The following is a 15,727-nucleotide window of genomic DNA, read 5'->3' on the forward strand; positions in this document are numbered from 1 at the left end:
ATAACATAATTTAACCAATCATAAATTAAACTGACGTAAATTACTCTAACCTAACCTAACTTCAACTAGTTTAATCCAACCTAACCTAACCTATATACGCGAATACGTGGGCTAACCTATCCTCAACTAACTTGATATAACATAACTTAACCTAACATAACTTAATCTAACTTAATCATACACCTAACTTTTTGCCTGTCTCTCACCTAACCTAAGCTAACCTAAGTGAAGCGTACATTGGCTAACCTAACCTATCTTAACCTAACGTGTGTGTGTGTGTATGTGTGTGTGTCTGTGTGTGTGTGTATGTGTGTGTGTATGTGTGTGTGTGTGTGTGTATGTATGTATGTGTGTATATGTGTGTGTGTGTGTGTATGTGTGTGTGTGTATTTGTATGTGTGTATGTGTGTGTGTGTGTCTATCTGTGTCTGTATATGTGTGTGTGCATGTGTGTGTGTATGTGTGTTTGTGTGTGTGTGTGTGTGTTTGTTTGTTTGTGTGTGTTTGTGTGTTTGTGTGTGTTTGTGTTTGTGTGTGTGTTTGTTTGTGTGTGTTTGTGTGTGTGTGTTTTTGTGTGTGTATGTTTTTTTGTCTTTTTCTATTTTTTTTTGTTTGTGTCTGTGTGTGTGTGTTTGTGTGTATTTGTGTGTGTATGTGTGTATTTGTGTGTTTGTGTATGTGTGTTTTTGTGTGTGTTTATATATGACTTTGTGTATGTATGTGTGTTTGTGTGTGTGTATTTATTTGTGTGTGTATGTATGTGTTTGCGTGCGTGTGTATGTGAGTGTGTCTGTGTGTGTGTTTATGTTTGTGTGTCTGTGTGTGTATGTGTGTGTGTGTATGTATATATTTTTATGTGTGTCTGTGTGTGTGTGTTTTTTTGTTTTGTGTGTGTGTATGTTTGTGTCTGTGTGTGTGTGTTTGTGTGTGTATGTGTTTGTTTCTGTTTGTGTATGTGTCTGTGTGTGTGTGTGTTTGTTTGTGTGTGTGTGTGTGTGTGTGTATGTGTGTGTTTGCGTGTGTGTTTGTGTGTGTGTGTGTGTGTATGTGTCTGTGTGTGTATGTAATTGTGTGTGTGTGAATGTGTGTGTGTTTGTGTGTGTATCTGTGTGTGTGTGTGTCTGTGTGTTTGTCTCTTTGTATGTGTGTTTGTATATGTGTGTGTGTGTTTGTTTGTGTGTGTATGTATCTGTGTTTTTTTGTTTATGTTTGTTTGTATTTATGTGTGTATGTGTGTGTATGTTTGTGTGTGTGTGTGTGTATGTGTGTGTGTATTTCTGTGTGTGTGTGTTTGTGTTTGTATGTGTGTTTGTGTGTGTTTGTGTGTTTTTTTTCATGTGTGTGTGTGTATGTGTATGTCTGTTTGTGTGTATGTGTGTATGTGTGTGTATCTATTTGTTTGTATATGTGTTTTAGTATGATAGTGTGTATAAGAGTGAGAGAGTGAGTGTTTGACTGTGTGTGTTTTTATGTGTGCTTGCGTGCATGTAAGTTTTTGTGTGCATATGTAGGTTTGTGTGTGTGTGTGTGTGTATGTGTGTATATGTGTGTATGTGTGTGTGTGTGTATGTGTGTGTGTATGTATGCGTGTGTGCGTAAGTTTTCGTGTGTATGTGTGTGTGTGTGTGAGTTTTTGTGTGTGTGTGTGTGTGTAAGTTTTGTGTGTGTGTGTAAGTTTTTGAGTGTGTGTGTAAGTTTTTGTGTGTGTGTGTGTGTGTGTGTGTGTGCTGTGTAAGTTTTTGTGTGTGTGTGTGTGTGTTTGCGTGTGGGTGTAAGTTTTTGCGTGTGGGTGTAAGTTTTTGTGTGTGTGTGTGTGTGTGTGTGTAAGTTTTTGTGTGTGTAATTTTTTGTGTGTGTGTGTTTCATTTTTTGAGGGTGGGTGTATTTTATTTTTTGTGTGTGTGTGTAAGTTTTTGTGTGTATTTGCTTGTGTGTGTTTCATTTTTGACGTGTGTGTGTAAGTTTTCGTGTGTGTGTGTATAAGTTTTTGTGTGCATGTAAGTTTTAGTGTGCATGTGTTAGTTTTTGTGTGTGTGTGTGTGTGTGTTTGTATGTTTTTTTGTGTGTGTGTAAGTTTTTGCGTGTGTGTGTGTAAGGTATCGTGTGTGTGTGTTTAATTTTTTTTTTTTTTTTTTTTGTGTTTGTTCGTGTTTGGATTTTTTTTTGTGTTTTTTTTCTTTTTTGTGTTTATTATCTTTTGAGTGTGGATATATGTGTTTTGTGTGTGTGTGTTAGTTTGTTTGTGTGTGTGTGTGTGTGTGTGTGTGTGTGTGTAAGTTTTTGTGTGTGTAAGTTTTTGTGTGTGTGTGTGTGTAAGTTTGTGTGTGTGTGTGTGTGTGTGTGTGTGTTATTTATTGTGTGATTGATTTTTTGCGTGTGTTTGTATGTTTTGGTGTGTGTGTGTGTAAGTTTTGTGTGTGTTTGTGTGTGTGTGTGTGTAAGTTTTTGTGCGTGTGTTTTTTTGTGTGTGTGTGTGAGTTTTTGCGTGTGTGTGTAAGTTTTTGTGTGTGTGTGTGTGTGTAATTTTGTTTGTGTCTAAGCGTTTGTGTGTGTCAGTTTTGTAGTGTGTGTGTTTGTGTTCTTGTGTGTTTGTATAATTTTGTGTGGACATGTATTTGTGCTTTCACATTTTTATGTTTTTGTGTGTGTGTGTGTGTGTGTGTGTGTAATTGTTTGTGTGTGTGTGTATTTGTTTTCGTGTGTGTGTATTTGTTCGTGTGTGTGTGTGTAAGAGTTTGTGTGTGTGTGTAATGGGGTGTTCGGGTGTGTAATTTTTTGTTTGTGTGTGTTATTTTTTATGTGTCTTAGAAATTGTGTGTGGATATAAGTTTTTTGTGGGTTTGTGTAAGTTTGTGTGTGTGTGTGTGTGTGTATGTGTGTGTGTGTAAGTTTTTGTGTGTGTAAGTTTTTTGTGTGTGTGTGTGTGTAAGTTTGTGTGTGTGTGTGTGTGTGTGTGTGTATGTTTTTGTGTGTGTATGTTTGGGCGTGTGTGTTTTAGTTTTCGTTTGTGTGTCTGTGTGTGTGTGTTAGTTTTTGTGCGTGTGTGTGTGTGAGTTTTTGTGTATGTGTGTTTGTGTTTGTGTAAGTTTTTGTGTGTGTGTAAGTTTTGGCGTGTGTGTGTGTGAGTTTTTTTGTGTTCATGTGTAAGTTTTTGTGTATGTGTATGTGTGTTTTTCTGTGTATTTTGGGGCAGGTGTTGTTTTTTGTGTTCGTGTGTGTGTGTGTTTGTTTTATTTTTGTGTGTGTGTGTGTGTGTAAGTTTTCTTTTTCCTTAATTTTCTTGTGTTAATTTAATGGATAGTTAGCTTTTTTCTTTGTTTGTGTGTGTGTGTGTGTAAGTTTGTGTGTGTGTTTGTGTGTTAGTTTTGGAGTGTGTGTGTTAGTTTTAGTGTGTGTGTGTGTGTTTAGTTTTCGTGTGCATGTGTAAGTTTTTGTGTGTGTAAGTTTTGGAGTGTATGTGTAAGTTTTCGTGTGTGTATGTGTAAGTTTTGTGACTGTGTGTGTGTGTAAGTTTTTGTGAGTGTGTGTGTGAGTTTTTTTGTGTTCATGTGTAAGTTTTTGTGTGTGTGTGTGTGTGTGTGTGTGTGTGTAAGTTTTTGTGTGTGTGTAAGTTTTGTCGTGTGTGTGTGTGTTTTCTTGTGTTTGTGTGTGTGATTTTTGTTTGTGTGTGTGTGTGTGTGTGTAAGTTTTTGTGTGAATTTAAGTTTTTGTGTGCATGTAAGTTTTCGTGTGCTTCACAAATCATAAGTTTCAGACAACACACTCCTATGAGTGGCTAAGAAATCTAGCTCAGAAAAGTCAAAAATAGCAAATTAACCATCCCAAATCATAGGTTTCAGTCAACACACACCTACGAATGGCTATGAAATCCTGCTCAGAAAAGTCAAAAAATATCAACCCACACACCCCCAAATCATAGGTTTCAGACATCACACACCTACGAAAGACTAAGAAATCTGGTTATGAAAAGTCAGAAATAGCAAATTACATATCCCAAATCATAGGTTTCAGACAACACTCACCTATGAACGGCTAAGAAACCTAGCTCAGAAAAGTCAAAAATAGCAAACTAGTCATCCCAAACTATATGTTTCAGACAACAAACACCTATGAAAGGCTAAGAAATCCAGCTCAGAAAGGTCAAAAGTAGCAATCCACCCACCCCAAATCATAGGTTTCAGACACTACACACCTATGAAAGACTAAGAAATCCAACTCAGAAAAGCCTGAAATAGCAACCCACACATCCCAAATCATAGGTTTCAGACACCACACACCTACGAAAGACTAAGAAATCCGGTTATGAAAAGTCGGAAATAGCAAATTACACATCCCAAACTATTGGTTTCAGACAACATTCACCTACGAAATACTAGAAAACCGTAGCTCAGAAAAGTCTGAAATAGCAAACTACACATCCCAAATCATAATGTTCTGACAACACATACCTATGAAAGGCTAAGAAACCTAGCTCGGAAAAGTCGAAAATAGCAAACTACACACCCCAAATCATAGGTTTCAGACACTACACACCTATGAAAGACTAAGAAATCCAACTCAGAAAAGCCCGAAATAGTAATTTACATATCCCAAATCATAAGTTTCAGACAGCATTCACCTACGAAATACTAAGAAACCTTAGTTCAGAAAAGTCTGAAATAGCCAACTACTCATTCCAAACTCGAAGTTTCAGACAACAAACACCTATGAGTGACTAAGAATCCTAGCTCTGAAAAGTCCAAAAAGCAAACTACACCTCCCAAATCAGGTTTCGTGAAATATACTAATTGCATCCTTTTTTGAATCTGAGAATTACGGCTCACTGAGCCCTTCTAAAGCCTGCCTATATAAATCGGCCTAATTTCTTATTTTTAGGCGTTTCTGTTCTTTTCTGGTTTTAATCTGCATTGTGCACGCCTTGTTTGATGCATTTAAAGTATTAACGGTATTTTTTATCTTTCCATATCCTTTTACGATAGCTGGTATTTATCACACACCCAGAAAAAACAGCCCACGGAAAATAACCCCCACGGAAAATATCCCTGAGAAAGGACATGGGAAAATACCCCCTCCCTCCACCGAAAGATATGGTAAAAATGCTATTCAATTTACGCATAATAAAGCAATGTATCTTTTTCTTAAACTCACCCCCCTTACTTTTCACGCGAAGAAACAGTTTGTTTTCACCTTACAATGATGGCGATAGAATTGAGGCATGGCCCCCTCCCCCTTTCGCCAATGTCCTAAATATATTGTTAGATCTTAATTTGAAAATAACGAGATTTCACCGGTTCTCTAAAATAGCACATTGCGTCTGCGCCTAATTATTACAATTGCCTCAAAGTGTTTTAATTTTGACGGAGAAACAGTTCCTTTTGACTTTGGCTGCTACGTTCGTAAACACAGAGGGGAACGGGTGACAGCTAATTATAGGCCTCGTGCCGGAGAGCCTTGTGTCAAAACCAGGTTCGGTTAATAGCAACAGTGACGGAAGTCAATGATCGCTTTTAGCTAGGATATAGACACTTAAAATTGCATAAATTTAACGAAAGAAAATTATTTCTTTTTGCTAGAATTAAGGTCATAAACAGAGGGGGAAGGAAGGATTGTGTTTACGTAACTAAAAAATAGCATATTTTACACTTTTGATCGAGTATAAACATCATAGACGGACGTTTGTAGAGGGGGGGGGGTTTACCCGAATAAGGTAGAGGGTGACCACAAAAAAAAATTTTATTTTTAAAATAAAAAATTAAAACAGAACTTACATTGCTAATTTTGGCTGCCAAGGCTTCAAGTTCATCAATAATTTCATATGTTCTATCCATTGTGTCACAATACTTTCTGATAATTGAATGGGGGCACATGGAGGGCCTTTGGGGCACAGGGAGGGCCGTGGGGGGTCCGGAGGGACAGTTGGGGCCCGGTGGGCCTTTGGGGAACAGGGAGGGCCTTTGGGGGTCTGTGGGTCCCTTGAGGGTCGGGGGTCGTTGGGGTGCTCGGGGGGACTTTTGGGGACGGGGGTTGGGGGTTTGGGGGGCCGGGGATGGCATTTGGGGGTCTGGGTGGGCCTTTGGGGCGCCGGGAGGGCCTTTGGGGCGCCGGGAGGGCCTTTGGGTGCCTGGGGGACATTTGGGGACCGGTGGAGGACCTTTGGGGCCCCGGGAGGGCCTTGGGGTGCCTGGGGGACATTTGGGGCCCGGTGGAGGGCCTTGGGGACCCCGTTGGTCCTTTGGGAGCTCGAGGGGCCTTTGGGGGGCCCGGGGATGGCATTTGGGGGTCTGGGTGGGCCTTTGGGGCACCGGTAGCCCTTTGGGAGCTTGGGGGCCTTTGAGTGTCCGGGAGGGGGCAGTTGGGGGCCTGGGGGACATTTGGGGACCGGTGGAGGGCCTTTGGGAGCTTGGGGGGCCTTTGAGGACCGGGGGCTTCCTTCGGGGTTGGGGTAGGAGGATTGGAACCCTTTGGGGTTGGGTTAGAGGACCTCACAACACTGTTCAAATGAAACTTGTGTATTATAACGACCACAGAGTTTCACCATTAAATTCTCTTCTAAAATCTCTTCAAAAATCTTCTTTTAAAATGTCTCTATCTGTTTCGCCGAAATAGTTCCATAACCTGTCTAAAACGGTTTCGCCCAAATAATCCCTAAACGTAAATTCAGCGTGTTCCTTTGTTATTGGCATCTCTGCGCTAACGCATTTCAAATTAATATGAAACCTTTTCGCGCGCTAAAACAATTCATCGCTAAGATGTTTCTTGCCTAATTGTTTCCATGGCCTGTGGTTATTAATATCCTTTGGAGTTCGACCAGTAGAACTGTTCCCGAGGCAAAGACATTAATGATTTGGATCTATTCCTGGAGAAATGTTTCTAGGCGAAAATTTTTAAAGTCTGACAGATGATGTCATTGATTGATTGATCTGTCAAGAAAGGGGGAATTAATTTGTTGTTTCTAAGGGGAATTATTGATTCACGATAGGTGAATTGAGGTCGACAGCACAGGTTTTCTGACTCGTGACAGCACCACGTGGTTTATGGTTTTCTCAGTGAGAAAGTCCCTGTTTTTTCAAATTCTCACTGACAAAAACCATAAAAACATACAAAAATGTGAGAAAGTTCCTGTTTTTCAAATTCTCACTGACAAAAACCATAAAAACAGACATAAATGTGACAAAATTCATGGTTTTTCAAGTGAGAAAAATCCTGTTTTTTAATTCTCACTGAGAAAACCATAAACCACGTGGTTCGTACGGGACCTCCTGACCCCTCTCTACTGCTGCCTACAGATTGTGTCAGGATGGAAAGCATAATAAGCAAGTAGAGAGAAAAGGCAGAGAGAACAAGAGAGAGAGAGAGAGAGAGAGAGAGAAGAACGTTTAATGTTTGCAGGTGTATGTTCGTATATATGTTTAGGAGAAATGAGGGGTTGCATTTGCTGATGATGTATTTTGAGTTTGCTATGAATATGGCGGTTCAATTGGAACGTCTTGCAATAAAAACTCAATTGACCAATGTAGTTAAAACTAAAAAAAGGCAGTAAATAATGACAATTACCTTTCTATTGGAGAGACAACCCTTGTACTGATTCTCCGGCTTGCATAGCCCGCAACGTCACTCATTATTTTAAACTAGTGAAACCACATTAATATAAAGTCCTAGAAAAAAGAAGTTTTTTCAGCTTTTTTTTCTTTTTCTGCTCTTTCTTTTTTATCAATTCCAAAAGTTATGAAGCTAAATACAAAAAAAAATCTTTTTTACCAGAGCTTAATTTTTGCTGCTGCCGCTGCTGCAAAAAAATAAAGCGTCTATATGATACTATATAAATAAAATATCACCAAACAAAGAACTCTTACCAATAGACCTAAAGGAAATCTTGTACATTTAGCCTTTTAAGGGCCACATACAAATCAAGGGGAAAAAGAAAGACTATTTTCCCACAATTCTCTGTTAAAAAGTGCACTTTAATTGCAGAGGTTTATTTTGTGAAGGCTATCGTTGCATATATATTATAGTTATTATAAATATATGCATATATATATATATATATATATATATATATATATATATATATATATATAATATATATATATATATATATATATATATATATATATATATATATATATATATATATATATATATATATATATATATATATATATATATATATATATATATATACATATATATATATATATATATATATATATATATATATATATATATATATATATATATATATATATATATATATATATATATATATATATATATATATATATATATATATATATATATATATGTAAAATTACATTACATTGTTCCTTAAGCATGTCACAATAGGAAGCAGAATAAACCAGTTTTTATACTTTTATTTTATTCACCTGTTGCTTCTATGTCAAATTATGAGCCAATAAAAATCACGCACAAATTGATTGGTTCTTCTGAGTGAAATTTTAAGCAAGTAAAAAGAACGAAAAGTCTTAGTCCCAACATTTTTTTTACATGTATTTTATCTTACATTCTCTGCTTCTCTGTGTATTAAATAAAAAAAAAAACAAGTTTACAATTTAAAACGAACAGAAATTATTCCGTATATGAAAGGGGCTGTCCTCTCCTCAACGTCTCGCTCTTTACGCTAAAGTCTTTTATTATTCTAAAAATAGAGTTGTGATGAAAGAGGCAAGCTTTAGCGTAAAGAGCGAGGCGTTGAGGAGGGGACAGCCCGTTTCATATACGGAATAATTTCTTTTCGTTTTAAGTTTTAATGTCGCTCCTTATTTCAGTTAAAAAAATTGTTTTTTTCATTTAATTTCTGAACTTTTTAAATTAATGCAAAAATTTAAACGAATTAACTTACGTAACGAACTTCTGTATTCGTATATTTTTATTACGCATATTAGGGGGATTCGCCCCCTAGTCAATACCTCGCTCTTTGCGCTAAAGTTCGAATTTTGTTCCAATTCTTTAAAAATGACCCTTAATCACAAAGGCCTTTAATTAGAATAAACAGCTCTGATGAAAGTACTAAGAAAACTTTAGCGTAAAGAGTGAGTTATTGACTAGGATGCGAACCCAATCATATACGTAATAGTTTCTGTTCTTTTTTTAGTCTTGATGTTTAAAATTTGCAGTTGAAAACTTGTTTTTTTATTTAATTTCTGATTGTTTTTTTAAATAATGCTGGGAAATCCGACGCCCCCTTTACAGTAATGTCCCTTCCCCCATGAAAACTTCTTACATGGAAAGATCCTCCCGTATAAACCCCCCCTACTACCAGAAAAAATTCCCCCTGAAAACGTCTGCATACTTTCCAATAACCAATACTATATGTAAACATTGTGCAAAGTTCATAACTTACAGCCCTCTCCCGGGGACTGTGGGGGATCAAGTCATCCTCAAAGAAATAGTTACTATTATATTTTTGATCTCAAAATTTTGATCGGGTGACTTTGGGAAAAAATGAGCGTGGGAGGGGGCCTAGTCGCCCTCCATTTTTTTGGTAACTGAAAAAGGGCACTAGAACTTTAAATTTACGTCTGAATGAGCCCTCTCACGATATTCTAGGACCACTGGGTCGATGCAATCACCCCTGGGAAAAAACAAACTCGCATCCGTGTTTAGAAACACGCATCTTTCTTTTGGCAAAAAAATAAAAAAACACAAAATTCCATATTTTTGCAGATAGGAGCTTGAAATCTCTACAGTAGGGTTCTCTGATACGCTGAATCTGATGGTGTGATTTTAACTAAGGTTCTATGACTTTTAAGGGGTGTTTTCCCCTTTTTTCGAAAATAAGGCAAATTTTCTCAGGCGCGTAACTTTTGATGAGTAAGACTAAACTTGATGAAATTTATATATTTGAAAGCAGCATACCAATTTGATTCTTTTGATGTATCTATTGGTATCAAAATTCCTCTTTTTAGAGTTTCGGTTACTATTGAGCCGGGTCGCTCCTAGCTTACAGTTCGTTACCACGAACTGTTTGACAAATCTTTTAAAACCAGTATGAGGCATACTTGCTGACAGGGGAATGGCAGCAAATTTCTTTCGTTTGCTTAATAATAAAAATTAAAAAGAACCAATTGATATTCTTCATTGCGCAATTGTGGAGGGGGCGTTGTATATACTCATTTGAATCTGTTTTTATAAACTAATTATACTATATCTGATTAATAATACCTGGCGTAGTAGTAGTAGTAGCTACGTAGTAGTGACGCAATAGTAGATATTATAAATAGTAATTGCTAAAATGAGGCAATTTAAAAAAATGCAAAGCATAAGTAGAAGGGCCTTATTGAGTCCGAACAGGACCACGTGGTTTATGGTTTTCTCACTGAGAATGAAAAAACAGGAATTTTCTCACTTGAAAAACCATGAATTTTCTCACATTTATGGTTGTTTTCTTGGATGGTTATGTGTGTTGGTCAATTTATTTGATGTTTTTCTCGGATGTCAACATCAAATTATGGATGTTTTATGGTTTTTGTCAGTGAGAATGAAAAAACAGGAACTTTGTCACATTTATGGATGTCAACATCAATTCATGTCTGTTTTATGGTTTTCTCAGTGAGAATGAAAAAACAGGAATTTTCTCACTTGAAAAAACAGGAATTTTGTCACATTTATGTATGTTTTCTTGGATGGTTATGTGTGTTGATCGATTTATTTGATGTTTTTCTCGGATGTCAACATCAAATTATGGATGTTTTATGGTTTTTGTCAGTGAGAATTTGAAAAACAGGAACTTTCTCACATTTTTGTCTGTTTTTATGGTTTTTGTCAGTGAGAATTTGAAAAACAGGGTGACAGGACCAAGTGGTTTTTGGTTTTCTCACTGAGAATGAAAAAACAGGAATTTTATCACATGGAAAAACAGGAACATTCTCACTTGGAAAACCATAAACCACGTGGTCCTGTCACGAGTAGCACCTGTGAACTTGATTTAAATAAAGTTCGCTGAGAGCGTGCACTTACAACAACAACAACATCAACCTTGGAACACCTGTGCTGTCGACCTCAATTCACCTATTGTGAATCAATAATTCCCCTTAGAAACAACAAATTAATTTCCCCTTTCTTGACAGATCAATCAATCAATGACATCATCTGTCAGACTTTAAAAATTTTCGCCTAGAAACATTTCTCCAGGAATAGATCCAAATCATTAATGTCTTTGCCTCGGGAACAGTTCTACTGGTCGAACTCCAAAGGATATTAATAACCAAAGGACATGGAAACAATAAGGCAAGAAACATCTTAGCGATGAATTGTTTTAGCGCGCGAAAAGGTTTCCTATTAATTTGAAATGCGTTAGCGCAGAGATGCGAATAAAAAAGGAACACGCTGAATTTGCGTTTAGGGATTATTTGGGCGAAACCGTTTTAGACAGGTTATGGAACTATTTCGGCGAAACAGATAGAGACATTTTAAAAGAAGATTTTTGAAGAGATTTTAGAAGAGAATTTAATGGTGAAACTCTGTGGTCGTTATAATACACAAGTTTCATTTGAACAGTGTTGTGAGGTCCTCTAACCCAACCCCAAAGGGTTCCAATCCTCCTACCCCAACCCCGAAGGAAGCCCCCGGTCCTCAAAGGCCCCCCAAGCTCCCAAAGGCCCTCCACCGGTCCCCAAATGTCCCCCAGGCCCCCAACTGCCCCCCGGACACTCAAAGGCCCCCCAAGCTCCCAAAGGGTCACCGGTGCCCCAAAGGCCCACCCAGACCCCCAAATGCCATCCCCGGGCCCCCCAAAGGCCCATCGAGCTCCCAAAGGACCAACGGGGTCCCAAAGGCCCTCCACCGGTCCCCAAATGTCCCCCAGGCACCCAAAGGCCCTCCCTGTGCCCCAAAGGCCCTCCCTGTGCCCCAAAGGCCCTCCCCCGGCCCCCAAAGGTCCCCCCGCCCAGAGAAGCGCCCCCGGGATGCGCCGTGGGCCAGGAAAGCGCCGCAGGATGTGCCGCAGGGATGCGCCGCGGGTCAGGAAAGCACCGCGGGGGATGCGCCGCAGGGAGGCACCGCAGGAAAGCGCCGCAGGATGCACCGCAGGGATGCGCCGATGGGGTTTAGGAGGGACATTAAGAAAGTAACTTGCTCTGAAGTTGTTCTGAAAAGTGGATCTGGAAAATAGGTTCTGGAACTTGTTCTGAAAAGATATAATAAAGCCATAAAAAAGCATTAAAAAAATGGAGAGGGGACTCTTTGGGGCCCGGGGAGGACCTTTGGGGATCCGGGGGCCCTTGAGGGCCGGGTGGTCCTTTGGGTGCCCGGGGGAGCTTTGAGGACCAGGGGGGGACCTTTGGGGGTCTGAGGAGGGCGTTTGGGGGATAACATTGCGAAATTTTTACTTTTTAGTTTCCTTTTTTTTGCGGCGCATCCCTGCGGCGCATCCTGCGGCGCTTTCCTGCGGTGCCTCCCTGCGTCGCATCCCCCCGCGGTGCTTTCCTGACCCGCGGCGCATCCCTGCGGCACATCCTGCGGCGCTTTCCTGGCCCACGACGCATCCCGGCGGCGCTTCTCTGGCCCGGGGGACCTGGGGGGGCGAGGGGAGGGTGTTTGGGGTCCCGAGCGGGCTTTTGGGGGCACGGCGATGGCCTTTGGATGCCTCGGGGACATTTGGGGACTGTGGGAGGGCCTTTGGGACCCCGTTGGTGAGGTGGGAGCTCAGTGGGCTTGTGGGGGGCCCGGGGATGGCCTTTGGGGGTCTGGGTGGGCCTTTGGGGCGCCGGTGGCCCTTTGGGAGCTTGGGGGCCTTTGAGTGTCCGGGGGGGGCAGTTGGGGGCCTGGGGGACATTTGGGGACCGGTGGAGGGCCTTTGGGAGCTTGGGGGGCCTTTGAGGACCGGGGGCTTCCTTCGGGGTTGGGGTAGGAGGATTGGAACCCTTTGGGGTTGGGTTAGAGGACCTCACAACACTGTTCAAATGAAACTTGTGTATTATAACGACCACAGAGTTTCACCATTAAATTCTCTTCTAAAATCTCTTCAAAAATCTTCTTTTAAAATGTCTCTATCTGTTTCGCCGAAATAGTTCCATAACCTGTCTAAAACGGTTTCGCCCAAATAATCCCTAAACGCGAATTCAGCGTGTTCCTTTGTTATTGGCATCTCTGCGCTAACGCATTTCAAATTAATAGGAAACCTTTTCGCGCGCTAAAACAATTCATCGCTAAGATGTTTCTTGCCTAATTGTTTCCATGTCCTTTGGTTATTAATATCCTTTGGAGTTCGACCAGTAGAACTGTTCCCGAGGCAAAGACATTAATGATTTGGATCTATTCCTGGAGAAATGTTTCTAGGCGAAAATTTTTAAAGTCTGACAGATGATGTCATTGATTGATTGATCTGTCAAGAAAGGGGAAATTAATTTGTTGTTTCTAAGGGGAATTATTGATTCACGATAGGTGAATTGAGGTCGACAGCACAGGTGTTCCAAGGTTGATGTTGTTGTTGTTGTAAGTGCACGCTCTCAGCGAACTTTATGTAAATCAAGTTCACTGGTGCTACTCGTGACAGGACCACGTGGTTTTTGGTTTTCCAAGTGATAAAGTTCCTGTTTTTCCATGTGATAAAATTCCTGTTTTTTCATTCTCAGTGAGAAAACCAAAAACCACGTGGTCCTGTCACCCTGTTTTTCAAATTCTCACTGACAAAAACCATAAAAACAGACATAAATGTGAGAAAGATTCTGTTTTTCAAATTCTCACTGACAAAAACCATAAAACATCCATAATTTGATGTTGACATCCAAGAAAAACATCAAATAAATCGATCAACACACATAACCATCCAAGAAAACAGACATAAATGTGAGGAAATTCCTGTTTTTCCAAGTGAGAAAATTCCTGTTTTTTCATTCTCACTGAGAAAACCATAAAACAGACATGAATTGCTGTTGACATCCATAAATGTGACAAAGTTCCTGTTTTTTCATTCTCACTGACAAAAACCATAAAACATCCATAATTTGATGTTGACATCCGAGAAAAACATCAAATAAATCGAACAACACACATAACCATCCATGAAAACAACCATAAATGTGAGAAAATTCCTGTTTTTCCAAGTGAGAAAATTCCTGTTTTTTCATTCTCACTGAGAAAACCATAAACCACGTGGTGCTGTTCGGACTCAATAAGGCCATTCTACTAGTATAACACTTGTCATTCCGCAATATTAGGGCAGCTTATTAATGGTTTAAAGCGATATTGCGTGCCTGTATTTGAAGATATAAAATTTCTTTCCTTTTGAAAATTCCTGTATTTTATTGCTTGAAAGCGACAAACAGAGGTTATCTCTTGGTAACCAAGCAGCGTTATGAATATTCCAGTATCATTAAAAAGTAACTAAGGCAAAATTACAGGGTCGAATTAAATTAGTTGTCCAAAATCAAAATACATAAGACATATTTAGCTGGTATAATATTGAATACTGGAAAGCTGAATCCTGCCATCTATTATTTGAAATTGCAAAATAAATTTGCATTGATATAATAAAAATGACAAAAGAAATATAATACTGCAATAAAATATCACCTTCAAAGATGCTTTGCGCTTAAAAAAAAGATAAGACGAAGCAATTGAAAAGAAAACTACCCATAATGGAGAAGGAAACTGATAAGAATTTTGAAACCAGGACAGTGATATCACTTCACAAAATGTGAGGAGTTGGCAAGATGCGATTTTAGAAATCTAGAAGGATGTATTTTGTCATTTTTCAAAATTCCAATGAAAATAACAAAACAAGAAGCATTTTCAATGAAAATATCCAAAAAGGTATTTTTCAAAATCTATGGGGGTTGCAGAAAAATCTGGGACTCAAACCCGCATCTCTCTCCTCTCTCAATTGACGCATCTTGGGTCTTAGCATATCAATTTCCAATTGAATAGTTTGAATTTTAACTTATCATCCCACAACACGGTGAAATATTTCTGTCAAATATATTTAAGTTAGGCACGTGCGGAAGAACTAGCCCTGGAGGTATTTTAAGGGGGGAAGGGAGTAAGTGGGTTAAAAATGAAATAGCAGGCAACCTGTATATTTTATAAAAATAATCAAAGGGGGAATATTGTCCCCTTCAACTCCTTCTCGCTCATAATTACACAGTTTCAATGCATTATAAGTAGGCTATTGATTACGTTCTCAACAACTCATATCAATAAATTAGCAAAGAGTTAAAAATAGTTTCTACCTAACACTTCCATAATTATAGGCTAATTTAGAGAGATTTGCATTAAACAATGTAATATTCAGACCATACGCTTCGAAAGACAATCGCAAATAAATACACACCAGTATCTACCAACTGGCTCATTTTTAGTTTTCAACAATGCTTTCGGAAGAAAAAAAACGAGTAAAGCTTTTGTGGAAAAAGGAGGGTTCAAGTTCAATCATTTTACTATTCACATATACATGTATATATTTGACATAGGCCCATGGTGAGACAAGCTCGAAAAACTAGGCCTAGACAAAGATATAATAACAAATTACGCTACAATACAAACATAAACACGACGGCAAAGATACAATAACACAACAATAATATGAAATAGCAGCTAGCCCAGGATCCATAAATAAATAAATAAAAAAATCAATATTATTATATATAAATTAATATTAGAAGATAGCCGAGAGGCTCACATTAACTCAGAGCATCAAACCATACTAATAGCTTTGTCTCATTAAAAAGACGCTTAATTAAAAGTAATCCTGAACTAAATGCAATTTAAG

The 15,727-nt window shown here is 38.8% G+C and overlaps 1 protein-coding gene across 7 annotated transcripts in view; it reads right to left on the reverse strand.

Moving 5' to 3' along the window:
* LOC148950360 (uncharacterized) overlaps positions 1-15,727 on the reverse strand; it is a 369,985-nt gene that overhangs the window by 247,366 nt on the left and 106,892 nt on the right. For all 7 annotated transcript variants that reach the window (XM_089092346.1, XM_089092345.1, XM_089092344.1 and 4 more), the window contains one exon: positions 7,555-7,655. In XM_089092346.1, the coding sequence (XP_088948472.1) occupies positions 7,555-7,619 (65 nt within the window). In that variant the 5' untranslated portion in view covers positions 7,620-7,655. The remainder of the gene's footprint in view (positions 1-7,554; positions 7,656-15,727) is intronic.

Source organism: Artemia sp. Qi Xiang Cuo, chromosome 7, assembly GCF_049724085.1.
Source record: "Artemia sp. Qi Xiang Cuo chromosome 7, ASM4972408v1, whole genome shotgun sequence".
NCBI classification, from domain to species: Eukaryota; Metazoa; Arthropoda; class Branchiopoda; order Anostraca; family Artemiidae; genus Artemia; species Artemia sp. Qi Xiang Cuo.